At 39.9% G+C, this 15,918-nt stretch overlaps 3 protein-coding genes across 4 annotated transcripts in view; 1 reads left to right on the top strand and 2 right to left on the bottom strand.

Moving 5' to 3' along the window:
• Positions 1-17: 17 nt before the first annotated feature.
• On the top strand, positions 18-6,374 carry rnf115a (ring finger protein 115a). Its single transcript, XM_063485158.2, has 9 exons — positions 18-185; positions 2,220-2,278; positions 2,515-2,569; positions 2,714-2,997; positions 3,147-3,215; positions 3,304-3,376; positions 3,446-3,539; positions 4,388-4,503; positions 5,158-6,374. Exons 1-9 carry the CDS (start codon positions 33-35, stop codon positions 5,275-5,277), a joined length of 1,023 nt encoding a protein of 340 aa, XP_063341228.1. The 5' UTR covers positions 18-32; the 3' UTR covers positions 5,278-6,374.
• A 142-nt stretch (positions 6,375-6,516) lies between these two features.
• On the bottom strand, positions 6,517-13,352 carry gba1 (glucosylceramidase beta 1). The gene is made up of 12 exons (XM_063485157.1): positions 13,229-13,352; positions 13,016-13,093; positions 12,732-12,923; positions 12,498-12,644; positions 10,740-10,873; positions 10,493-10,665; positions 10,304-10,393; positions 10,046-10,193; positions 8,171-8,395; positions 7,572-7,735; positions 7,367-7,483; positions 6,517-7,282 (listed from the first exon to the last, which is right to left on the bottom strand). The coding sequence occupies exons 2-12, from the start codon at positions 13,086-13,088 to the stop codon at positions 7,177-7,179; spliced, it is 1,569 nt and encodes a 522-aa protein (XP_063341227.1). The 5' UTR covers positions 13,089-13,093; positions 13,229-13,352; the 3' UTR covers positions 6,517-7,176.
• A 1,600-nt stretch (positions 13,353-14,952) lies between these two features.
• Positions 14,953-15,918, bottom strand: part of dap3 (death associated protein 3) — a 7,909-nt gene continuing 6,943 nt past the window's right edge. For both annotated transcript variants that reach the window (XM_063486238.1, XM_063486240.1), the window contains exons 12-13: positions 15,248-15,365; positions 14,953-15,164 (exon numbers count right to left, since the gene is read on the bottom strand). In XM_063486238.1, the coding sequence (XP_063342308.1) occupies positions 15,079-15,164; positions 15,248-15,365 (204 nt within the window). In that variant the 3' untranslated portion in view covers positions 14,953-15,078. The remainder of the gene's footprint in view (positions 15,165-15,247; positions 15,366-15,918) is intronic.

Genomic DNA, 15,918 nt, shown 5'->3' with positions numbered 1-15,918 from the left:
AGCTGGGACTCCGGCCAGCGGCGCCGCGGTGCATGCTGGGCTGGAGGTGGACGGCTGCCTTCGGTTTGTGGAGGACCGACGTCAGTGTTTGTGCTGCTCTGGGGAAGATGGCGGAGGCTGCGGCTGTTCCCCCGCATCGGTTTTTCTGTCACTGTTGTAAAGGTGAAGTAAACCCCAAACTCCCGGTAAGCAGGAGGCTTTTCTTGTTTATCTGTCAGACTCTTTTAGAATACGTCCGGCTGACAGCTCTGCCTCACCGCTAACGGCCATTTGTTCCGCTTGCTTTCTCGCTACAGCTAAACACCAGCTAGCCTGTTAGCAGTTAGCGACGTCTGCTGTTGTTAACTCACTAAAATAAACTCCAGCTACGAGCTCCGTCAAAGGAAAGGGGTGGGAAAAAAACTGACATTAAAAACAAATATCGACAGGTTTTGTTAGACTTTCCCAGACGTTTCTGTCAAAGCAGTGTACTCGAAGCTCTGCTTTGACAGTTCGGGGGATGTTGTGTTTTTCCTCAAAACAACAAGGACTTGTCGAACACATTTGCGTTACTGCTGCCTTTGTTCAGTGCTTCACACTTAACTTTAGTTGCCTCACAACTGGTTAGTTTTTAATTTCCGATAAAAACGCAGTGTTGACAGGACGAGTTGGGGGATTTTTGGAAACATAGTTAAACATGTCGTATTCAGTTTCAGTTTTGAAGTTAAAAGTAGAAGCTAAACTCTGGACGCAGAGCTGACCTAAATCGTGACATACTTACTAACTTTAATGTGTTTTAAACATGTTATCCACGTCTTAAATAGTATGGCGTGTGTTTGTATTCGGTCTGTTACAAGTTTATTAAATACAACCACCTAAAATTAACCTACTTCAATACAAGCTTATGGTCAGCTGTAGCTTTCTCACAGTTCTCAGTGGCACTGTTTACTACTGTGCTGTTTTTTTTGTGTGTTTTGTAGGTGAAATCTCTAAAAAAAATCCCCCCCCAAAAAATAAATAAATAAATAAATTGCTGGTTCTCATAGTCCTTTATGAAAGTATTTTTTGTTTGGACAAATTCTGCCCTGTTTAAAAAAATTACAATATTCACAATGAACTGTTGACTGGTTTTATATCACCACTAGAGTCACATTAATCTTTTATTTTTATGATCCAGCTGAGGGTAATTCCAGTCCTCCTTGTCACTGACTCTAAAGTGTCCCAGGCACAGTCAGTCCTATGGCATGTCTTCACTGAGCCAAGTGACTGCAACACCTAAGATTGTCGACCTGTGCTACTACAGTACAGCCCAGGCACCGGTCCTCAGTCATCTGTCCGTTTTATACAACAAACTGGATAATCTGTGATGTTGTCCAATTTGACACTCAACTGATGCAACCTGTTTTGCTTACATCAAAGTTTCTTAACACGTTTTAACCACAAAATTCATTTTAGATCCCCAAATTTCTCTATGCTGTGTGAATATGAGTTTTAAAATTGTCATGTGAACTTAAGCATGGTATAAGCATAATACAAAAGGCTGGTATTTTTGTGACCTACTTTTAATACACATATGCTGTTCAACAAGGGTATCGCTTTAATCTCTCATAACCCTATCTGTATATTGAATGACCCCGCTTCTATCCTGTTTTCATGGTTTAAGAGTCTGTGCTTTTAGTGTACAACTGCACCAGCTGCACAAATAAACTGGTAGCAGTGTTTTCCTCATTCTGTTACACAGGTTTTCTATCACGCCTCTCTTAAGGTGTGGTTGGCAGACCAGCTCTACCTACTTGGTTGCATTCACAAAATACAGGCCGTCACACTTCTTACTGATATTATCTGGCTGTACTTCTTTGTGTGCCATATCAGACCGCAAAATGTTTTTACATGCTGTAATTATTTTGTGGAATGGATGCTGATTTGACAGTGATAGAATATTACCTTTTGTCATATCTCATTTTCACACATGCAAAGTGGTGTATAGTTAACCAACACAAACAAATACTTTCGGTTGATAGTGTAATTGAATTTTAATGTAAAAATTCCAGGTATTTATTGATTCCTGATTTTTTTTCTGTGAGAATTGATATAAGTGACAATTGAATATTTAAATTACTGGATAGTTTATATAGTATGAATAGTTTGAATAGTAGGGTCTAGGAAATTTAAAAAAAAAAAAAAAAGAAAAGAATTTTTCCTCTCCTATTTGACTCTTACATGGCTCAATCTATTTCTAGGAGTACATCTGTCCCAGATGTGACTCAGGTTTCATTGAGGAAGTAACAGAAGACTCCAGGTAAGAGATTTTTGTATTATCGTCACTATCTATTTCACTTCTCTAGATGGCATATGATGTTAAAGCCTGTGTGTTAGTCTGGAACAAGAGCAGGGACATGTACTGAAGAACGCTGATGTTGCACTGTTGAAACTTGTAGGCTCACTCTGCAGTTTTGTTCCAGGCTTACGCTACAGCTGAACAGTGCATGTTGCTAATAATGAGTCTTTTGTCCCCTTGTGCGCTGTTTCCCTCAGTCTCCTAGAGGGTGGCGCCAATGGGCTAGATGACACAGCTACACAGTTTGCAGAGGTATGACATGATCTGAAAGGTTTGGGGAGTTGAGGAAGGAATACGGGATAAAGAGGTTTAATTGACATGATTGTATGTTTTACTTTACTTAATCTTTTCCTTTTCTTCTGTTACTGTTCTTTTCTTTATTATTATTTCATCAAGCTATGGCACCTCTTGTTAGTCGAGCGGCCATTTACAAGAGACATTGACAGCCCAGACTCAGAACCTAGGCTCCCTGGTGGGCGCTTGGGGAGTTTCGGTGACCTAGGAGGGTTAGGAGGGGGACCAATTGGGGGATCTGTCCCAGCAGGCCTAGGAGGATCTATGGGGGGCCTACTAGGAGCTGGGGAACACTGGGGACCAGGACGCCCCCCTCGTCTGAGCAGCCAGAGGAGATACCGGTCTAGAGGCAGCAGTAGGCCAGACCGCTCGCCCGCTGTGGAAGGGTGAGTAACACACTAGTTCATCATTTTTCCTGGCTCTATTCTCTGCCTTGAATACTCCCACTTATAATGACAGTGCTATTTATGCTCTCCCCCGAACCGATCTTATTTTTGGTAATGACATTAACTGCTGTACATTTTCTGTTTGTCAGGATTGTACAACAATTTCTTGCTGGTCTTTTTGCCAACTCTGGAATCCCTGGCTCCCCTCCCCTGTCATGGTAATATGACATTATAGAGCAACAAGGTGTTACTACAATTTAAAATAACATTATTATTATTAAAAAAGTCTATTTGTGTTTCGTTCAGGACAGGGATGCTGCACTCTAACCCTGGGGATTATGCATGGGGGCAGGGAGGATTAGATGCTGTGATAACACAGGTAAACAAACTATAAAATAGTCTACAAAATTTGCGTTCTTCTCATGTATTTACATATGTGTCTGTGTAGTTACTAGGTCAGCTGGAGAACACAGGACCACCGCCAGCAGAGAAGGAGAAGATCTCTTCACTCCCAACTGTCAATATTTCTCAGGAACAAGCCGGTCAGTCACCTCTGATTATCTTTTTTTCCTTCACTGTCTCCCCATGTTTCTTTATTCTGTCCTTGAAATACAAATTGCAGTTTTGCCATTGCTCGAGTTGTCAGGTCAAACCCCTATTTATTACTACTACTACTAAGTTTGTGTTTCAAATAGTGGTGGCACTATTCATACCTCTTGAAGTTAGTGGTGTTGTATGCTGTCCGCTTACAAAATAATCAGTAATGCATTCCAGAAAAATGTTAAACCAAGTATTACTTTGCTTTAGTTGTATATGCGCACTCATTGACACGTTTCCATATAATGATGTTTTATTTTTACTTGTTTTCAGCTTTGAAAAAAAAATAGCTAAGGACAAAGTGTCCATTTTGTTGATACATGGTTGTTTCAAAATCTTCACAGCACTTAAATGTCTTGTATACACTTGCTGCCTGTTAGAAGGAGCTTCTGAAACTGTGTCTGTTAGGGATGAAACGCCCAGTAGCCTTGACAATATATATATTTTTGCTTCCTCGTCTTTCACCTCCCCAATTTTCTTTCCTCTTTTGGCTCTGTTCTTCTTGACTTCCTCTTCTTGGTATGCTGTCCTATTTTACCACTCAGCTGTAACTGTGTGACTAGTTATGCTGTCCAGTTGCTGCAGGACTGTTGATAGCTGACTTTTAGGCATAGATGAATGTCTGGGTGCATTCTCAGGACTTTGTGTTATTCTCTGCTGAGAAGTGTAATGTATATCTCTTCAAGAAAGGTAGCTGTACCACTTTGTAAACATGTGTGAAGCTGTCTCAATCAAAAATGACAAGGGTGTTGATGTCAGGAAAAGATTTAAAAACACATATCCTCTTCAATAGATTGCTGTATGGAATGCCCTGTATGCAAAGAAGACTTTAGAGTTGGAGAGCCCGTCAGACAGCTACCCTGTAACCACTTCTTTCACTCAGACTGTATAGTACCGTGGCTGGAAATGGTGAGTCACATCAAAAACGTTGAATTTTTATTAAATATAACCATACCAGAGACCATGCATGACATTGAGGATTCTATGTGTTATTTATTCACTTTGCATTTGAGAGCATTCAGATCTACAGGAACCTCAAATATGTGCTTTGATTATCTGAGTCATGATGGAAATGCCATGTAGGTGGGACCTGAGTAACACTTAGCTTAAATTGATGATAATGGAGTGGAGCTGATGAAGTGTTGTGTTTTAATGCCACTTCTGTATGCTGAATAATGCTTCCCGATAGTTTATTTATTGCAATGATACAGTTAGAGTGTTTTTATTATTGCATGGTGCTTTTAGTATGTTATCCTCCTCTGTGAATGTGTTATTTTGAAAATCTGCCTGGAATTTGCATGGGACAAAAGGTTAAAAAAAATTACAAATCTGAAAATCTTCGAGTTATTTGATGTTAGCAGTTGGGAAGCTGTGGATAGCACATAATTGGCTGAGCAAATTAAAACATTTTTAAAAATGAGTCACAATCAAAGACAAAGAGCAGACTGACGTCATTTAAAACAGGCCCGAAATAATGTTCCACTTATTAAAACTCTTCTCAGACACTTGTGAGAAAACTGTATTTAGCAACTGTTTTCTGCATTTTGTTCTGTGGCCGTGCAGCATGACACATGTCCAGTGTGTAGGAAGAGTTTGAACGGAGAAGACAGCAGCAGCCAGCCCCCATCAGAGTCCCCCTCGCTCTCCACGGACCCTCGCACACAGGAGAGATGGTCCTTCTGAGACACCCACCTGTCGCATCCCTTTAGTTCTCCTCGCCTACATCAAGCAGCCCACTGAGAAGACAAAATGCTTCTCATTTCCCTCTGTTCATCTCCGTTGCAGTCATAATCATCTCTGTCTGAGTTTTTGTATTTTTACTTTTTATTATAATGCCTTTCTCCTCACCTGTGTACCAATGCAGACGTCTTAAGAGTCAGTTAAGTTCTGATTTATCTTTTTTTTTTTATTGCCTAATAACAAACCAGCCTAGATTGTTTATCAAGCCCATATCCTCTGTACTTTGAACCCTCCAGGAAACTGCTTTCAAATCTTTTCTTTAAATATACTGCTGCAATAGACTATGGTGGAGAAATACCAGACTTCTTCATGCTTTTCCCTCTTTATTCATCTTAAGATTACCTAAATCCTGCAACTGAGCCCTGTAAGCATATGAAAAGACTGTAGGTGATTTTTTTTTTCACTCTACGCATGCACAGAGGCAACCCATAACAGCATGAACACCTTTATCCCTGAAATAAATGCTGTTTATGAAGGGTCTGTATAATGTTCTTTGTTGAGATTGTGTCAGGAAGATGTCGAGTGACTGTTGATATGTTAGTGTTTAATTGGATTGGACTGTAAAGGTGTTTATGTTTTTGTGTCCACACTCTGTAGTGTTTCTCAATACAGTAGCACAACAGAGTCTTGTATAGGAATCATGTGGAGTCGCTGCTGTAAAATGGTCACAAACAGAAGGTCTGACTAACTTCAGAGGAAAGTAAGGGATTCAAGACACCTTTCAGGACTCTTCTAAATCGGAAGAAAACAAAACAAAACAATTACCCATAGTACCAGCAAGGGAATAAAAATAAATCCTCAGAGCTTGGCCCATATACAATGCTTCATATTTCAACATGCTCCTCCTGGTGTGTATAGTATAAACAGCTGGCATCCCTCTGTCATTTTATTCCTCTGTTTACGACTGTCTTTTGTTTCACATTTTTATCACTTTTTGATGTAAATAATTTTAGTCCAACAACTTAAAGTTTGCAAAGAAATAAACATGAGAATGGAGGCCCAAATGTGAAATACCTGGTAATGAAACTGTATATTATATATATGAAAAAAATGTCTATGATAAACTGTCTATGATGTATTAATAAACTGAAAAAAAAGTCAGTTTCATTTTCATTGCTCACAATCCATGTAATAGTTGTTCCTCTTTGCCTTGAAACATACTCTTCAAATTTCAAACAGTTTGCTTTATTTAGCAAATATGATTAAATAGCAACAACTTAAATTATTTACAGATTCAGTGCATTACATGATTTGATCAGAGCCATGTCAAACATGTTATTAAAAGGAAATCAAGGCACCAGTGATTATGTAGCACAGGCTAATGTATATATTCTTTTCAGGCATAATTTTTTCCCCAAGACATTTGAAAGGGGAAATAATGTGTTGAATGTCTGGTTTCCTGTGGTTATTTTAAATGAATACTGGAATTACTCAAGTTATGTTTAAAAAATAAAATCACAGCAAAACAAAATAATATGTCTGTGTGATAATGAAATTGAAAACATACTTAAAACAGCTTTTGTATTAGAGGGGTTTTTGGACTAAACAGCTCTGAAGACTCCCAAAGCCACACTGGGAAATCTTTCTCAAGAACTAGGGGCTTATAAGGGCTTTTTTCCTGTTTGTATCCACACTGCCAAAAGGAATGCTGAAGTGATGCAATCGCCCTACATTTATGTCAGAGGTTCCTCTTGCTTGCTTGGTCCTTGGTAGGAGCTAAACAAAAATTAAGGCCCTAAAATCAGGAGGTTTTATGATCATCCTGTGTGCAAATTCGCAGAGAAATGCTTTTAATGTGGTTCAGCTGAAACAAATATGCAGTCTGAGAAACTGCTTTAATGATCACTGCCTTTTCCAAGCGAGTGTGAGCAGAGAATGAGCTGGAGCAGTGGAGAGGATGTAACCCACAGGAGGGTCCCAGACTTCAAACAGGATGTCTGATGATGATCTAAAAGAGAAAAACAAAGCATAGAAACAGTTCAGTGTTTACCCATCATGTCACATTTCCTACAGCAGATTAAATATGCCTTACCTGTTGAGTATGATGAACACTAGTGAGCCATCAGGTCGGATGAAGGCAGAAAATTCCAGGTGTGTCTCTCCACTGGCAGACACCCCCACTCTCTGAGACCCCTCCCACAGAAACTTGCTGTGTAGAAAGATCATGTAAGAAGATCTCGGTGAAGTAATGGAACGGGTGAAATGTAGCATTCAGTGTGAGCAGAGATCCTGACTACCTGAAGTGGGCCATGCTGTAGAAAGACGGCTGCTTGTAGAAGACATCACGCGTCGCATCCACTATAACAGGGCTGTCCACTAAGTTTTTAACCCAGTTTGGTCCACCGTTCGGGTCCAGCGCCAGGTTCCAATCAGTCCAGCCGACCACATAATGATTCAAGTCCTGCCGTGGAGAAAAACACCCACAGTTTACTATCTGCTACCTCCTCTGTGTTTTGTAGTAAGATGTGTAATTTAGTCAGCCTGCTGAACTAGCGTTTTGTTTTAACTATCGCAGGGACTGCACATCTACATAAACAAATTCCTCTGGACTCTCAGAGCGTCTGCAGCCTGAATTCACCCATGCAAAAGAGAGAGAATGGAAGGAGTCCAATTTCCCTTGAAAGAGAGTGAAGAAAGAAGAAACTAAACACCAGTTCCAGCTTGCTTTGATGGCCTGCAGGCCTGTAGTCTCTCGAGTGTGTGCACAACCTGCACTGCAGCACGAAGGGAGGTGACTCACCTTTCTGGAACAGCTCACAGCTTGTCAAATTCTCTTTTTGCAGTGGATCTGACTGAACAAGCACAAACCTCCACGCATCAGATAATATGATCTTACCTCTATAATGTCATGTGCATACTGTTCAGCTCTGTCCCAGCTTCCCAGCATCACTCCTTTGTTTAGCGGGTTCCAACCAGCGCAGGCCTCTGTGCCAAACAGGTAATACTCCGGGTAGAGGTCATGGGTGATTCCCAGGCTGATGTCAGGTGGCACAATGCTGTCTAAGTACCAGTGGACTGCCACACCATGAATGTACCTTCCTGCATGAACATCACTTAAGACCTGGAGGGACAAGAGGGAAAAAATAATAACAACGAAAACAAGAAGCACTCAGAGAGCACAAACCTCTGCTAGGGCAGCTCAGTCGCTGGACAGTATTTACTGTTAAGGAGATCCTTTGGCATTTTACATATTCATTTTGCTTTCTTTGTTATTTTGAAATGTAAGAAGTTTGTAGTGCAGTTAAAATCAATAGCTCATTTTAATATACTTCACATAATTTTGATTGTTTATTGTTTAGTACATTTGTTTAAATGTACACTAACAAATAAAGTGAAAAAAGTTTTGCTTTGTTTTTGTTTTTTAAATTTCACTTATTCATAAAACATTGTAAATGTACTCAAATTGGTATTAATTTAAAAGCTATAAGCTTTTACTGTAATGTAAATAACAATGTCATAATATATTAACATATTTAGAATCCCCACAGAGGTCAGAGGTCAAACGTGATGTGACATTTTAAATCCGTATATGGTACTTTCTGTATGTTGACAATACAACAGAATTGTAAGAATCATAGTTTCTAAGTATTAAGACTTTTTGTCAATTTTATCAATAAATCATTAAATTTTATCAGAATTCATTCATAACTTTTCAAGCTATTGTGTTTACAGATAGAAAGATGACACACACATGCAAACCTCCTTGGCAGAGATAAGGAATAAAACTTTCCACGTGGTTAAAGTAATAGCGCCACAATTTTCCAGATCAGTCCTGGAAAAGTATACACAAAATACTGGATTTATTTCCTCCCAAAACGTTTCAATAAAGTCTTTAAATATATGTTTCCTCACAGCCACTGCATACACTGAGTAAAGTAAATGTCCTTTTATGTGATTCCAATTCCAGTCACGACTCATTTTACCACTATAAACTTTCCTCTGGACTTTCGAGTGACACCACAGTTTTTTTTCTTAAAGTACTTCCCCTAGCTTCAATAGGCTACCTGGAAGCTAATCATAGCATAATGGGTAAATACTGATTTTAATAAATAATTTGGTTACATTAGACTACAGGGCCACAGTTTTGCCTGTTCCTTGCATTTTTCTTTTGCTGTCTACTTAACAGATCCAACAACTTTCCTATTTTTTGGTGTAAATCAGTTTTTGGAGTTTGTAAGTGGCTAATTCATCCATATATACTTTAATATCCCTCCACAAGTCATGTTAATGGGAATTATGGTTGAAACAGTGCTTAACATGACCTTGAAAATGAAAAATAATGCACTTTACTCAACATAATTGTGAAAGATGCCTTACAGTGTTAGTGGCTTTGACTTTATTTGTTGAACCACTGCAGAACACTTGCATTAATCTGCTTTTGGCCTGGTTTTATCTGGTTCTTAACTGTCGTGAAATAGCAAAAGAAAGCGTCTTTCTTTGGGTTGATTTCTATCACCAGCTTATCAGATTGACATTTTTCCCTTTGCTGAACAGTTTGGACACCAAGTTTGTGAGACTTGAAGTCAAAAAAGTTCTTTATTCCCTCTTCCCCTTCTTGTATTTAACTACATTAGGCTTTCAAGTTATCTTGCTAAGATGTTTTGGATTAATGTATTCTCCTAAAACTGATTCATTTTTAATTTCTAATTCGCCTCAGGTAAAATAAAGTTTGCCACGACCTTTCCTGCTACCCTTCTGTTTACTGACTCACCACTTTGGCCCAGTGGGGTAGCAGAATGCGGCTGTCATCCAGTATGAGGACGTGTGTGTGTGGGTATGACGAAGCATGCAGGGCAGGGCCCAGGTCCAGAGACACCCAGTCCCTCTGCTCCTCGGGAGTGAAGCCCAGGGCTTGAAAACTGCAGTGAGACAAAGATACTTGTCAGTCTGCTGCAAAATTTAGAATCCACAGCTCAATGCTTAACATTTTTTATATGAAAAAAAAAACTTTTAATGCATCTGAGTAGACCTGTAGTTTGTCATCATTCCTGCAGAGGGCTCATTTCCTGTCGTCAGTGCCCAGAAGGTCAAGTTATATTTAGCATATTTCTCCAGGAACCTGACAGGAAATGATTAAAGCACCCATCAGAATAAATTTATCTTGAATCACGCTCCTCCAATATCTGATATCAATCTGATTTAAAGCCACAGAAGTCACCTGACATAGTACTGAGCCCAGGTTTTATGCTCCTTGCCCCCTGGCTGGCCCTTCAGGGAGCCCTTTCCTGTGAGTGCACCGTTTGTTTTCAACCAGGCGGGGGCACTCCAGGCACTGGCCAGCAGAGACAGAGGACGAGGAGACAAGGCCTGTGCACGCTGCAAGAGAGGGATCTGGAACACAAAGGAGGTAAGATGAGAAATGGGCGACAATGGCCGTGTCAGCATGCGAGACAAAAGACAGACACCTTCATGTTGATGTCTTCTGGGGCCAGAGTGAAATTGTGCAGATCATAGTCTCCAGGTGTGTCAGCATAGGTGTACAGACGTGTGGAGAAGTCACAGCTGGCCATGGGGACACGCACTACACTGTAGCCGATACCTGCCACAAAACACATCCGTACAACCAAGGCTGGGGGATACATCAGTACTCAACAATTATAGCATTTTATTGCACGGTGTAAAAACTCTTTAAAGAATATGTTTTAGAAGACTGGTGAACAAGCCATGCAATAGATTTCCAGAAATCTGAGGTATCAATAACAACATGCAAGGAAGCTGTTCTGGCAGGATGCCCTTCATAGTAGCTGAGTCATGGCTGTAGTTGTAGTTTTTGGGCAAGAAAAGAACTCTGCAGGTGTGCTCAACTTTCACAGTCTCTCAACCTCCTCACCAGGAGAAGGCTCTTTCAGCATTTTCTGCCGACCTACGCCAGCATTGTACTCCAGCCCTAGTGAGCAGCCTCCACACAGAGAGGGGAATCCCAGACAGCCCAGTTCCAATGGAGAAAAAAAACAAAAACAAAAAAAAAAAAAAAACAACCCACGTACCACCCTTTTTGTCCGTACATTTGCCAGGCAGCTGTTGGTGTTTACTGGTCGACCGCTTTCCCACAGTGCAGTCAGCTTCACTAAAATGATTTCCTCCTTTCTGTTAACCAGATAAACACATCTGGCCTCAGCTTAGGAGGGAAGCAGGACATCTGGGAACTGGAAAATAATTGAACTAAGAACATTTTTGGTTAAAATCGTTTTTTCCTTCCTGAATGAAGGTAATTGTGTTGAATGACTGTTGGTTTTGATCTGCTTTTTTTCTTCCTTTTTGGCTGCTCAAAAGTGTCAATAATCCTGTAATCATGGCACCATCTATTACTTGCCTCAGGCCAGTGATGTCAATGATCAGGCCTTGGCAGGATGTGCACCATTTTTTGTTGTTCACACCCTAAGGTTTTACATTTCTAGCCAAACTGTAACTATTAGATGAGACTCTACTTTAAAGGGGTTCTAATACTAATTTCCAGCTCCATATTTTTATACTTTCACTCTACTAGAACAGCTTTGCAGTTCACCACACTTACATTTTACTGGGCCTCAGTGCAGTTTCATCCACTGTGAAACAAGCTTTTGTTTTTTTTAGCTGCCTTGTCCCATTCTTTAAAGACACTTTCTTCTGATTGGCTGCGCCGTATACACACCAGGTCTAAACAGCAGGTGAGTGGGTTTGCTGTGCTAAGCATCCTTCAGATGACTGGGGACATGCTCGCTCACTGATGTCATACTACCATTGTAACAGTAAATGTATAGAGAAAATAAAAAAGGAGACACAATTAGACGCAAACCCCTTTTCTAGTTATTCTGCATATATTTGTTACATCTGTTTATATCATTGGGGAATAATCTTCATTATTATTATTTTTTTAAATCACTCAGTCAATAATAACAGGTGCTGATACTGGGCTATGACATGGATTTTTAGAAGCACTTTGGTGTACCTCTGGTTTTAAATGTGCTATACAAATAAAATTGTATTGTACTGTATGACATGTTTTAATGATCATCATGCTGCTGATGTAAGTTAAAGGGGTGTCTTTTAATACCCCAAACTGTCTGACATCTTCTCGTTTCTGTTACCCTTCTTATACCTATTAGTATTCTTTTACTGCCTGACTTTGTATCGCCCTTTCGTAGCCTGTAAGGCTATGTCTCCCGGATACAGTGGCAGTGTACCTTCACTGGAGAAGTACTGCCGCAGCAGCTGCTCCTGTGCACCAGCAGAAAGAGAGAGTATGTTGATGGCTGCTGCATCTGTCATTGCCCCTCCAAACCCCCTGATCTTCTGGTACTTCTGGTAGGGAACTATAGTCAACTTGAGCCCTGAAAGAAACACAAAAGCAGACAGAAATGCTCTGCACCCGCTCCAGCACCATTGATGGTATCTTAAAATGCCGCTCCTCTACCCACTTCCTCCGCTGCTGTTAGCCCGAACTTCACCCTGACTGGCCTCCAGTCTGCTGCCCGCAATGCTGCTCAGGTAGGACGAGAACTGGCCCAGTGGAGGGAGGCTGACAGATCCAATGCTGTCACAATATGTCGAATTACATTCACACACCACAGAGTCATGGCCAAAGTTTCTGGCGACACATTTATTGTAACCTGGGAGAAGAATAAATCTAGTTAACAGCTATTCTTCTGCAGTAATAGAGGACACACAAGCTGTGTGTGTGCGTATGTGTTTTCCTGGTTACCTGCAGAGAGGATCACTTGTGCTGCCACGAAAACAAGCGCCCAAAGGACAGATGACAGAGATGAAAGGACCATTTTATCTACAAACAGAGTAGTTTTAAACATAGAAGTGCGAGTTTTTATTTAGAAAAACACACGTATCAGACAGAGGTGCGTGCTTTTTACTAATTTCCCTGTCATATGGCGCACTTTGTAAATTTAGAAGATGTGCTCACCTTAGATGCTCCTGTAGTTTACCTCATGTCCTATAGAGTTACTAAAAATGTCAGTCCTCCACACAATGTTTCTCCAATTTGATCAAATGTCATGCCAAACAACTTTCCCCACGCACTTCCTCCCTATTAGCCAGTCATGTGACGTTACATATGATCACGTGACCAACTATGCAATATTCCGCAACGGCAGCCAGGTGGTGCTGTACCTTCATTTTTTCCCCATTTTTTTTTAGATCAACTTTATTGCAACATAGAGAGCAAGAAGTCCAAAGGAAGAAAATACTAAGCTAATTACGTAACTGCACGATTTGGCAATAGAACAGTATACGGAAAATTACAAAAATAAATATTTTTGAATATTTTGTAAATACATTAATAACCTCAGAAAGGTTTTCAGTTCAGCTGAGTTTAATTTATATAGCCCCAATTCACAGCAAGCTACCCCAATGCGCTATATTTGACTAATTATGAACCTGAAAGCTTTGAAAAAACCCCCAATTTAAAATAAATAAATAAATAACAATAGATTACTGCTGTTACTAACATCTTGTAAGGAATAAAAGCTACGCCTTTTCCCGATTTCTTTACTAATCAAATAGGCTTTACGCATAAACGTCAAGTTCTTCCTCCATTTCTTTATTGTAATGTCTTTGTCTGTTACGCTAGCTTTTCAGCGGCTTTTCCATTTGGTTATCATATCTGGGTTTCGGGGAGGATGCATCTCTAGCTCTGCGTGATTCTTTTTGTGTCACACGTGTGTTGTGAGACATGACTTCACTTTTGGAAACCTGAGCCAATCAAAATGTGGGACATTGTCGTAATATGTGGGACAAGGGCACGAGGGATAAAAATGCAGTGCAGGCCAACATGAAATGGGACACGTGGTCTCCCAGCTGGTGAATTGTATGAAACTAGACTAGTTGTAGTAAATATTACTAGTACTGCATTTTGAACTAGCTTGCTTTTATTCACCGACATTCGTAGTAGATCATAATAAATCAACAAACAACTTTGGACCATAAAAGGAAACCAGTGGTGTTTGGTTAGTTTTTAATATTATAAATTAAAATTTGTAAAATCCAACCCCAGTGAATTATTTATCAACTAGTCATAAAGCCCTGATTACTGCCATTTATCAAATGTTCAGAGAGGCTGCTATATTCTGTTGTAGAATTTACCTCATTAAGTAAATCCCAAAGATGTATAGGTGTAGACACTTAATGACTGAAATTAAAAATTTTTATTTGCTAGCTGGCATTGGGGAATACACATTTTTTCCAAGCATATGGTGGTCAGCAACCTATGCCTGTGTGACTCCAGTAATCCTGCTCGGTATAGCAGATCCACCTGGACTTTGGTCCTGGTTTTTGAAAGGTGTGTTTCTGACTTTACCTGAAACCCAAACTCCGGGGAGTGAAACAAAAGGCCTGGGGGCCAGAATCACCCTGACAAAGACTGGACTTTTAACTGCATCCAATTTTAAAGCTTTTCCTAACAATAAATACCTCCCCCATGGCCACTCACAATATACCAAAGAAATTAAACTTAGATTTCTGTAATTTTACACATTACTGTATCCTATATTAAGATATCTCATTGATTAAATGTGTAGTTAAACTATTTACACTGACAGAAATTGAGGATTCACCGGTCCGGCCCACATAAGATCAAAGTGCAGACAAAAACAAAGGCACTATTTTATTTTATTTTTTAAACATTTATTTATCAAAGTAGCACGCATGCATCATAGTTTACAACAGTATACATATTACAGACATGGACATTGTATGTTTTTGTATTTCTAGTAGACTGATATTGTGTGTGTGTGAGATTTTAATCTGTTTGCATCCTCATAGGAAGCCACAAATTCTGTCCAACATTGATGGATTCCTGTTGCTCAAGAAGACGAGTTCTTTCTTCCCTTCCTCAGTTTGACCTGATTAGAGGAAAAAAATTAAAATATTAGAAACACAGCCTAAATTATGTGTTATTAGCGTCACCATCACCATCATCGCTCACTCTGTGGGTGCTGCAGCCAGTGGCGGTCCATATAGTAGAGGTAACAGCTCTCAAACTCCTTCTCGCTGTATTTGGGCACAGAAACTGGAATGAATGGATCCATGCTGTCAAACCCCCTCTGATGATGAAAACACAAACAGAACACAAGACGTCAAATCTCACGTTTTCAGCCATGTTTAAAGCCTTTCAATACAGCTGATGATCATTTACACACTGATATAACTTACAATAGAAAAATACAGAACATATGAATCATCATAAAAATGCAAAACATGCACTGCAGGCTCTAACAAATATCAGTCTTTACATAAGATAGATGCACTAAAGGGGAAAAAAATCAATAATGCACATTTCTAAATATGAATTAATGCATTTAAAAGAAAAGAAAAAGTTCAGGTCAAGCCCACACAGTGTGAACTTACATCACCAACACTTTTTAATGTGGGGGGGAATCAGAATGTTTTACGAGCCTGCTTTGAGTTTTATTGTTTAATCGTTGTCAAGAGTAAGAGGTGGGCGACAAAGATGGATTTATCGGTCCATCTGCAAATGAATCTTGTGACACGCATACATCAGACAAATATGGCTGTGATAAACAGAACGGACTGCATTGGCACAGTCACGCTGTATAACTGCAAAACTGAACCCAGCGAGCAGAATGGGAACAGTAA

Source organism: Pelmatolapia mariae, linkage group LG10_11 (genome assembly GCF_036321145.2).
Source record: "Pelmatolapia mariae isolate MD_Pm_ZW linkage group LG10_11, Pm_UMD_F_2, whole genome shotgun sequence".
Classification (NCBI taxonomy): domain Eukaryota; kingdom Metazoa; phylum Chordata; class Actinopteri; order Cichliformes; family Cichlidae; genus Pelmatolapia; species Pelmatolapia mariae.
The sequence above is the reverse complement of the archived record's forward strand: the minus strand, read 5'-3'. Positions and strand labels throughout refer to the sequence as shown.